Source organism: Rhea pennata, chromosome 1, assembly GCF_028389875.1.
Source record: "Rhea pennata isolate bPtePen1 chromosome 1, bPtePen1.pri, whole genome shotgun sequence".
NCBI lineage: Eukaryota > Metazoa > Chordata > Aves > Rheiformes > Rheidae > Rhea > Rhea pennata.
The window spans coordinates 103,801,855-103,812,399 of record NC_084663.1 but is presented as its reverse complement, the minus strand read 5'-3'; the positions used below and the strand labels follow the sequence as shown (position 1 = coordinate 103,812,399).

At 40.2% G+C, this 10,545-nt stretch overlaps 1 protein-coding gene across 1 annotated transcript; it reads left to right on the top strand.

Moving 5' to 3' along the window:
* The first annotated feature begins 627 nt into the window (after positions 1–627).
* Positions 628–10,171, top strand: CHMP2B (charged multivesicular body protein 2B). The gene is made up of 6 exons (XM_062572918.1): positions 628–764; positions 3,133–3,224; positions 6,017–6,211; positions 7,555–7,657; positions 8,687–8,793; positions 8,949–10,171. Exons 1-6 carry the CDS (start codon positions 731–733, stop codon positions 9,060–9,062), a joined length of 645 nt encoding a protein of 214 aa, XP_062428902.1. The 5' UTR covers positions 628–730; the 3' UTR covers positions 9,063–10,171.
* Positions 10,172–10,545: the final 374 nt, after the last annotated feature.

Here is a 10,545-nt window from a genome sequence, read left to right as displayed (position 1 = left end):
AAAAATAGAAGAAAAAAAAAAAAGATGATTACTATTCCATACTTGCCTGTCTTGTGCAGCACACTAACTCTGAACCTCCAAGGCTAACCTCAAAAAATCCGTATACACACACACACACACACACACACGTATATATTACATTATATATACCATTTATTTATATATACCTCTGTGTGTGTGTGTGTTCCCTAAGCGTGGCAACGTCTAGGGATGAAGATCAGAAGTTGCTGTTGGTGTGTGGGGTGGTAACATAGATATGTAAGTACAATTATCTGCGAGCCCGAAAGCGCAGATCCCGCCAGCTTACGACGCCCCTACTGCGCTGACGGACAAGCTCCGGTGCGCTGCTGTGAGCGCGGTGCAAATAAGTCGCAGCGAGCTTTTCTTTTTTTCCCTTTTCTGTGGTTTTTTTTTTTTTTTTTTTGAGGGGGGGAAGGGCTGCCCAATTACGCCGCGGCCCCCCGGGGCGCTACGACACGTAGCCGCTCCGCGGGGCCCAACGCCGGCACCGAGCACCCCGCGCGCAGCGGCGGCCCCACGCACCCGGCCCGCCCCGCGGCGGGGGGCGGTGCGCAGCGAGGCCCGGCCCGGCCCGGCGGCCCCGGCCCGCCCCTTGGCGGCGGGAGGAGGAGCGGGGCGGGCCTGCGCGGCGCCGCCGCCGCCGCTTCCTGGTCACCTGAGGAGCGGGACGGAGCCCGCTGCGGCGGCGGCTCGGGGTCCGGCTGCCGCCATGGCCTCGCTCTTCAAGAAGAAGACGGTGGACGGTGAGCGCGGCCCCGGGGGGAAAGGGGCCAACGGCAGGGGGCGGTGGCGGCGGCGCTGCTCGGTCCTTTTACGGCCCCGGCAGAAGCGCCCAGGCCTGTGCCCGGCCCCGCGGCGGGGCGGAGCGGGGCGGCGGGCGGCCGCCGTGGGGGTCCCGCGGGCGGCGGCGGGGCGCAGCAGGGCTCGGCCGTGCCCTGCCCTGCCCCCGCCAGGCGCGGGGCGCAGCCGGCCCGCGGGCAGCTGGCGGAGCCGTGAGTCACCCGCGAGGGCGGCGGCGGCGCTGCCGCGGCAGCGGTGTCCTCCCGGCGGAACCACCCGCGCCCGCCCTCGCCCGGAGCCCCGCAGCCGCCCGGGTGCCCCCGCCTGAGGGGGGTTGGGGCGGCGTGCGGCGGGCCGAGCCGCGCTGGGCGGCTCTGGTCCGAGGGGTTCTCGGAGGTGCCTCCTCGGTGCCTCCAAGCGCGGGCGCTTGGGAGCGCAGCCGGTGCCCGACGGGGGCAGGGGGGAGTGTGCGAGCGCCCGTCACCGACAGGCCCTCCCAGAAAGACCCCGTCCCTCCTGCGCGCCGTCGGCTGAGCCGAGGAGCCGCGTCCTCGCCTCGTTTCTCTGCGCCAACTGACGCAAGTTCTCACCCTTTCCCGCGGTTGCGGAAGGCAAATGAAATGGCCGATAGCTGCGGGCAGTTGTCATCTTCCCTTCGCTGCTCCCCGCGGCCGAAGCTGCCGTGTGGGATCCGAAACGAGCGTCGGGCAAACCGTTATTGTCCCCTGAATTCTGGCTCCCCGTTGTCTTTCAGCGCGGACTTCGCGCTTCCCTGCACTGAGGGGTTTCTGCACGGGTATTTTGGTTGTGGAAGACAGGCTTGTACCTAACTCCATTACAATTCTTTTTCTTTCGATTTCATACATGCAGCTATGCAAGTAATACACGTTTATTTCCTCTTAAAATTACTTGCCTGTAGCATTGTTTTCGGAATCATTTCCACTGTTGCTTTGCTGGTCTGAAGAACACAGTTTTATGTGCTGTATTACCTTTCAGCTCTTCATTAGTCTCCATTGAAAAGCATACGTTTCCTGAAGATGATGGGCATGTAGTTCCCGGAGCAGTAGCAGCACTATAAAAAGAAATCGCTTTTTCAACATCACAGTATTTGTTTGTTATAGCTTTTTGTTAGGCTCAAAATTGTTCATGGGGGTGGGTTATAGATGTCTGCCTCTTTAAAAGGCCACTGAAGTTCCCAGGCTTTCAGTTGGAACCCATGGTTGAAACTACTTCAGCTTTAATGGCTGTTTTACAGTATCTCTAATTATTTGTGAAGAAGAATGTGAATTCCTCTTTTCTGTTTGTAGAAAAATTGGTGCTCGCCTTGAAAAGGATGGTTATAGTTTTATCCTTTATGATTTCATTTCTTATAGTAGCTCAACCTTCTCTGGATTTTTTTTTTCCACGTTACAAACTCTCTGCCAATAGAGTAGCAATGCCCTGCCATGATGTCACTTCTGTGTATTAGAAACACCCAAAGCACTTCCTGTAAGGCCTAACAAAAGTTAAAGGCAGCTAGAGTGATTGATGCCTATATTGTAAGTGATAATTGCATTTAATAAGTTGGTCTTACCAGAAAGTAATTTGCTAAATAAGAGTGGAAAAAAAAATCCTATGAAGGATGCTACATTTCACCTGACAGACTGTGTTCAAGCTTCTGCTTCCTGTGTCAGTTGTCAGGAAGCTTAAAGGTATTTTCATACTTAAATGTTTTTAGGGATCTGCTGATGGAAAACATTTGGAAACCATACCTTTATAGTCTGACTTGAAGTTGAACCATACTTTTGTGAAGGAGAAAAATCTCCATTGAGTAGGCAGTGAAAAGCAGGATCCAGGACTTGCAGTAGAAGTATCTTCACAATTTTCATGAACTCAGTAACTCCTTAACTGTCCTGTGGTCTCAAATAAAAGGTTTCTTCAGGTGACCTCCCAGTTGCAGTTGGGCCTGATTTGCTGAGGAGATCTGAGCTTACAGGGAATATATTATTGCCAAGTTATAGTTGAAACTGGCAGAAAAGTGTGCATACCTAATTCTTACTGTGTGATTAAAGCCCTTGCTATGGTGCAAAGAAACATGTGAAGACTATTTTTTTTTTTTGCTTTGTTACTGAATGGAGTCTATGTTGTTGAAACATAACAGTGCATGCACAAAAATAAATTTTGTCGGTATTTCTTATATTTGAAATGCCAGGACTTAGTAGTACTACTGATTGCTGACTATTCATTCTGAATGAGACTGTTCAACATACTGCATGTCTACAGAATGCTCAGCAGACCAAATGTTTATGCAGTACTGAAAACTTTTCTCAGCTATAAATATTTTCTTTCCAGATATAATAAAGGAGCAAAATCGAGAGTTAAGAGGTACGCAGAGGGCTATTACCAGAGACAGAGCAGCACTTGAAAAACAGGAAAAACAACTGGTAAGTAGAGCAGAGAATGTTGTTACTTTTTTAAAAACAAACAAAAAAATCCCTCCCAATATCACAGAAAATTTGCAAAGTGCTAAGGTATGACTCAATGTATAATTGAATCCTGAAAAATTTGTCTTTTCCCAAATCCACGTTTGACTTCTCAGTTATTAAAATTGTGCACATCAGTAAGTGTTGGAAAAAAATTACTATCTAAAAGTGACTTTCGATCTTTAACGCAGGAAAAGCCAGAACCAATGCTTTTTGATTAAAGAACTACATCCATTTTTTTTCCCTTCTTCCTTAGCATACACTATCCTTCAGGTAGTAGTTTTGTTTTCAAAAAGGTTTATGAATCAATGGTCTAGAAGTGTTCAGTGCTATCATATGTTACCATGCCTCTTCAATGGAAGAAAGCACTTGCAAGTCCACAGGGTATCACCTGGTTATGGTTATTCTTTTCATTCTTGTAGAACTTTTCTGTAACTATTTGCCTAAATTAAGATTTATATAAAATTTTGTATGTGAGCTATGAAGTATTCAGTGAATGAATGCTGTACCAGTGTAGCAGTGTAACTGGTAGAATGATGTGGCAGATGGTATGTTTTAATATATGAAGACATGCTCAGACTGTGGGAAAAGCTATGCAGATTCAGTCACTGTTTCAGTTGCTACTGATGTGTTGTTCGATAACAGCAGGTCACATTAATATCAGGGTTTGGGAATAAGATCCAAAAAGCTCAGAGGTGAGTTATTTCTTTAAACCTTGAACATATAAGATGTAATAGGTTACTAGTAGGTGAGGCATTTTTCAGTTGAAATATACTGAGTCTGGAAAAAACTTCATGAACACTCACATTGAAGTTTTGATTATGCATGACAGTAAATTGTTTCAGATATGCTGGCTTTCCATTTCTGCTCTAGAAATGAGGGCAAAGAAAACCGTTATGAAAAATAAGTCTTTGTAGAAGTTAAAATCTGCTGCTAGAGAAGGGAGAACCAATGGACAACAAATAGAAATTTACTTACTAAAATACACAGACAGTTCTGTTTCAGTTCTGTAACCTCCTATGACTATATCAATTTAGATTTTTCTGAAGAATGTAATTTCCTTGAATAAGCTTGCACCAAACCTCTCAAAAGCAAATAATATATGGCAGCTCGCTATCCAAATCCTTCTTAACTAAGAATAAAATCATCTAGATGTAGGCTTTTAATTCCTGCAGCATGATTGTTTGCAATGATTTAGCAATGGTTGATATTGGTTTATATTTTACTTTCTGAAGGTTATAAATACTAATTAGATGTTTCATCTCAGTAAGAAAATCACTATTTTCTAGTGTTAGCTGTTAGAATGGTAGTGTGCAAACAAATCCTTCCTAGCCTTCACAATATTTGAGGTATTGAAAATTATATTTTTGGCATGCTATAGATATTTGTTTTTGTGGTCTCTGTGAACTAGTTACAAAGCACATAGCTTTGCATATATTTCAGGGCTGTCATATTTGAACAATCTCACACTCCTTGCTTGCTGATCTGCACTTCTGTAGGTTAAAAATAATATTTATGACGCATCCCTTCAGAAATTATAGACTCTCAGAAAAGACCTTCTGCCAGTGCAATCTCTAAACTTAATTATCTTTCATAGCAGTAGAGCTAATGCAATAGGTCAGTTTCATACTCAAAGGGAAGTGTACTGTCTTGTGTATTCTGGTAACCAGCACTTGCCTTTTTAGAGCAATATACCTACTTTATAGTTCAGTTTTCTGGACTACCAGTGCAAGTGGAGAAAGTGAAGCATCTGTGTTCTTGTAGCCAGTACATTCCCCTCGAGAAATATAGTGCCCCTCTTAAACACTCTTTTTGGTTAATGACAAAATCAATGCATGATCAGCCATAGATGAAGCAGTTAGTTACCATGGTAAGGTCTCCTTAAAAAAGCTGAAAAGGAAAAATGGTTAAGAAAGTTTACATTATGAAGTCACAGATCAAAACACAGATTTTGAAAAATCCCACTTAACAAAATTGTTTGTTTCAAACTTTCCTATGATGTCTCCAGGCTAAATAGCTTACTATTTCTCCCTGTATCAATTATTAAGTCAACTTTTTGCAAGCAGGCAATGTCCAGCTTAAAGTCTAAGATGCACAATTAGCACATCTTGTTGTAGACAAATTGGACTGCTTTTATTATGTGCCAAGTTGAGTCCAGCTATATTATGTGGGCAAACAGAGCCTTTAATTATTGCCTATCTAGTTTTATCTCATTCACCTTCAAAAAGGTATGAGATTTGCTCTAAATTAGAAAGTGTTTAAGAGAACCTACACATTGCCCAGTTATTCCATGAGTGATATGGCTTGATTGCCAGTAGAATAAAACCAATGAATACAAAAATCTTAAGACTAGAGTCATGGCCTTAGTAGTTAGCTGCCCTTAATAGTTTCTTCAATTTTTTTGAAATGTTATTCCATATCTAGATATAGAATTGAATGTGCACTTATGTTCATATGTAATACGATGTTGAAAAAGAGGAAGTGCAGCCTTTTGTGGAATTCTTTACTGTCATACTGTAATTCCTTCATTTTTCCTGGTGGGAGCAGAATAGCATTGTATTTGTTCACTTCCTTTACTAGAAAAACCCTGCTAGAAAACCAAAGAAGAATATTAATGTAACTTTATGTGTGTCTTGAAAAACAAGAGCATAGTTAACTTCTGGAATTTTATTAGAGTGCTAATGCTTAATTATAGAATCTTTGTGTGAATAAAAAATCTGTGGAATTAATCTTAAACCTTTTTCTTCTAATAGGAACTAGAAATAAAGAAAATGGCTAAGACTGGTAACAAAGAAGCCTGTAAAGTTCTAGCAAAACAGCTTGTGCAACTTCGAAAGCAGAAAAATCGAACGTACGCTGTTAGCTCTAAAGTTACCTCTATGTCAACTCAAACAAAGGTGATGAACTCTCAGATGAAGATGGCAGGAGCTATGTCAACTACAGCAAAAGTAAGATGTTATTTTACATTAGAAAGCAACTTAAGGTTATACTTGCAAAAATGAAGTTGTATTATTTTGTATAATATCATTGAAGGGTTATAATGTATTGCTTAATACTCTAAATGGCAATGAAGATATGGTGAAAAAGTGTAATTTGATTCATGTTTGAAGCTTTCATCTAGTCAGTCCTGCCAGTTAACACCTAATTAAGCATATTTTCTTGGGCTAGACATCTGTTAAATGCTTGCATGATAAAAATTAAATGTAATGCCAGTGGAAGAACACTTTTTAGTAGACAAAGAAAAAAGGTCATTGTGCAATGCCTTGCCTGTAGAACTTATCACAAGCAATTTTTATTGGGAAAAATAAGGTAGGGCATGTTTCATCCAGAAATCAAGGCAATGTGTCACTGTAGCGTTCTAGTTTGTATGAAGAGTAAGGCACTGTTTACCAGCTTACATTTCTAGGTAAATTTAATCTGGATTTCCCTGTCATTCTTGCTCTCTGCACTCTAAGAAAATAATACTGCATTATTTCTCTCACATACCTCATCTCATAAAAGATGTTTAAAAATCTCAGGTTTGAGTTAATTGCAAACCTTTTCCTATTTGCCTGAGTTGATAAATATGAATTTTGCTTTTGGCAAGCTGGACTGTTCTGTATTCTGCACTTCAAGCTGAATTAGCACACGTTGTAGGCAAGTTATACTTTTATCATAGTCCGAGTTGCATCCAGTTATGCATCAAGTAAATTCAATAATATAATGCAAATTCAGGCAGAAAGTAATTACTACTAGGTCTTTCCTGTCAGGTTTCTTTTAGGAGCAGTAAGTTGACAAACATCAACTGTTCAGAGATGTCAAGCTGTGGTTCTGCAGCAAGCTTTCCATCTTCCAGGGCTAGCCCACAAAGAGGTGGCTTGTCTGTGTAATTGGTCAAGCTGAACAACTTGTGACTTTACTCAACATTCTTACAAGTCTTGCATGTGAATTAGTTGATCTTAATTTTTAATCATTACATAGCTGACTTGTTTTTTTTTGGCTCTTTATTACTGAGATGCATTGGATTAAATCTCTTAAAAACAAATTGTCATAAATTAATCATGGAGAAGTGGAGAGAAGGTCAGTAGAATTATCTAATAAAAATCAAACTAGAATTCAGAAAAGTGACACTTTCTGAAACATAGCAGGTACTTTCATGGACTATTATGGCTAATGTTATTGGAGAGGAAAGAATTGGATTGTTTTGGTCACATTAAAAGTAAATTTTTTTTCTCTTATCAATACAGAAAGCTTGGAAAAGAATGATGTATGGTGTATGATTAATATTATTATTTTTTTTTAATATTGTTAGACAATGCAAGCAGTTAACAAGAAAATGGACCCACAGAAGACACTGCAAACTATGCAGAATTTCCAGAAGGAAAATATGAAGATGGAAATGACTGAAGAAATGAGTAAGTTTTGCATTGTAGTGAGTACCTAGCTTCAGGACACAGCACTCTTGAAGGGTTAGAAGCAGGCTAGAAATACTGCTGTGATTACAATTAATGAGATTCTTGATAGCGAATGAAGAGCAAACAAAACGATGAGTGTCTTGTGCAAGGACACTGCCTTATGCTTTCTAGTACCAATAGATACATAAATTCATTCCCTCCCATCAGCATGCAAAACACTCATCATACATCTAGAAAGAATCTAGTAGGAGGAGAGGGCTTGAAACTGGTTCAAAACCTTGTCAGTGTAACTAATAGCAGGGCTTGAAAAATTGCCTTTTGTGGCTATAGGTCTGTTGGTATTTTCTGTTCAGGGGTTGGATGCTTAAATTTGAGTTTAATTTAGAGATTACTGATCATCTCAGCTTTGCATTTGTGGTGGTAGGAGGTAGGGGTGTGTGTGTCTGTATGCGTCTGTCTCCTTTTTTAATTTAAGCCACAAACTTCTTTTCTGGAGGGCAAGGAGAAGGAGTCAGCATTTTGTTATTGATTGCATCTGTCAACTAAGTCATATAGCACTTTGTGGTGCTGCAAGCCTTCCCGTCCCTGCCACTGTGTTGGCCCTAATAAGTAGCATGGATTCAAACCAGTATTGTTGAGCAAGATATGAACAACTCAACAGCTCAGAATTGCATTTTTGTAATTCAGAAATTAACAATTTTATAACTTGTTTGGAGGAAGAGGAGGAAAGGTATGTTTTTTAGAACTGTAGGACTTAAATGAAAAAAAAAGGAGGGGGGAAGACAGAGCAACTAAATAACTTTGGTGAAACCAAGCATTTTATAAAGGCATTTTATATATGCCTTACTCTTTGTTCCTCTAGCTATGTTCACATGCTTTGCAAATCAAAGATAAGAAAAATTCTCCTATATACAGGTTCTTTGTCTTGGTATCTTTATTCATTGTGTTCTGGGAAAGTAGAAGGATGGTACTTAGTTATTTTTGTAATATTTTTTGCATAATGCAATGTGTTTTTATTTTTGTTCCAAGTTAATGATACTCTGGATGATATTTTTGATGCATCAGATGAAGAGGAAGAAAGCCAGGATATTGTTAACCAAGTGCTTGATGAGATCGGAATTGAAATTTCTGGAAAGGTATGGGGATTTTTACTCAGTTCAAATGCTTCTTCCCCTTCATTCCTTTTTTAAATAGCTTCTTCTAGAAGCCTTTATTCTAAAGTCCTGTTGTAGAAGTCAGGTTGTCACAATGCATATTCTTTTCACTAAAGAAAACTTCTATTATCTTCTAGATGGCCAAAGCTCCATCAGCTGCTAGAAGCTTACCATCTGCATCAACATCAAAAGCTGCTACGATTTCAGATGAAGAGATTGAACGGCAGCTCAAAGCTTTGGGAGTGGATTAGCTTGATGGCCATATATGGTCTGCCTTCTACTTACTCAGCTGCAGATATGTAAAAATGCAAATATTCTTTCAATGCAACTGATGCCTAGAAAAACTATGATGCTTCAAAAATGACAGCTTGATATTGGGAGGGAGAAGGAGAGAATACTTTGAATCAATTAACAGGGAGAACTACATTTACTGTGTCCATTGCATGCAGTCTTTTTAAGCACTGGACCAAATAGGGATCTAGTTCTAATGATGAATTCATGTATTTATTCCTGAATATGACCGCTGTGTTCAAGGTTTTCTTCTAATCTCAGTTCCTTATCTATTTTTAGAATTGGCTGTTCTGCAGCTAGTGGTGATGTCTCCTAGGACAGCACCTATATAAAATACATCATTTTTATAAAACCAGCTGTAGAAATACTTAGTCTGTCATCTTAGCACAAATGAAACTTTACCTTTGCTTTTAGTTGAAAGATATTTTATTTTGATGAGATATAGCCTTGAAGATTAGTAAATTTAGGCAAAAAGGAAAAGCGTTTTACATACTACTTTCTTTCACATTTCTGTAGTATATTTGAGTTGATTAAATAATAGCTGATTGTTCATTTTACAGAATGGCAAGGATACAGTCCTTGTACAGTTAATTTTACTGAAGAGGATTCAAATTTGTTAGTGAAGTTTGTTGCATGAAAGGCACTGACTAAACTTCATTGTACTGTAACATAGCTAGTTTCAACAGAATTGCTGTGCCTTTATGTATATAAATCTTGTGACTTTTTCAGAAAGAGTCTTCTGAAGTTGAGTAAACTATGAGTAAGATGGTTTTCGCAAAACACAGAGCTCTGTGTACGCTTGATAGGACTCAGTACGAAAGTTCAAAAATGCACTTGTTCAGAAATGCCACTTGCATACTTGCAAAAAGGACATTTGCCTGAAACAACATTTTTGTATATTTTACAGTATTTCTTAATGGGAAATAACTGTCTGCGATTGTATTATTTACTAAGATGCAGTTGATCACATTGATAAGCTAAGTCTAAATTTTTGTCATGAGAACAATTTTTGATGATACATGATAATTATTTGTCTAAGCACTATAATAAAACTGTTCTGGTTCTGTGAGGGTTTTTCTGTGGTCTCTGAACTGCCTCAGAATGACACTAGCTTTAATATATTTGGCTAAAGAAATGAGAACTGTTGATATTCTAAATAGATGACAAAGTCTGAGAATGCAGTTCCCAGTTAAAATTTTGTAAATGGTGTAAAGCTCTTCCGCCCGCACTCTGCTAGAGAATATTTGCCCTTCAGTTGTGCTGATTTAGCAGGGCCACTCTTTGAAGCATAACATCAAAATCATCCCGTCTTTAGGAGAAAAGCAAAATATCTCCCAAAGTTGACCAGGCTAACTGGGGGGACAAACTTCTTGAAGAGACTTTGCTGCTAGGAAAAGTGTAGCAGAAATCCATAACCTCTATTAATCTACTGTTATCACACCA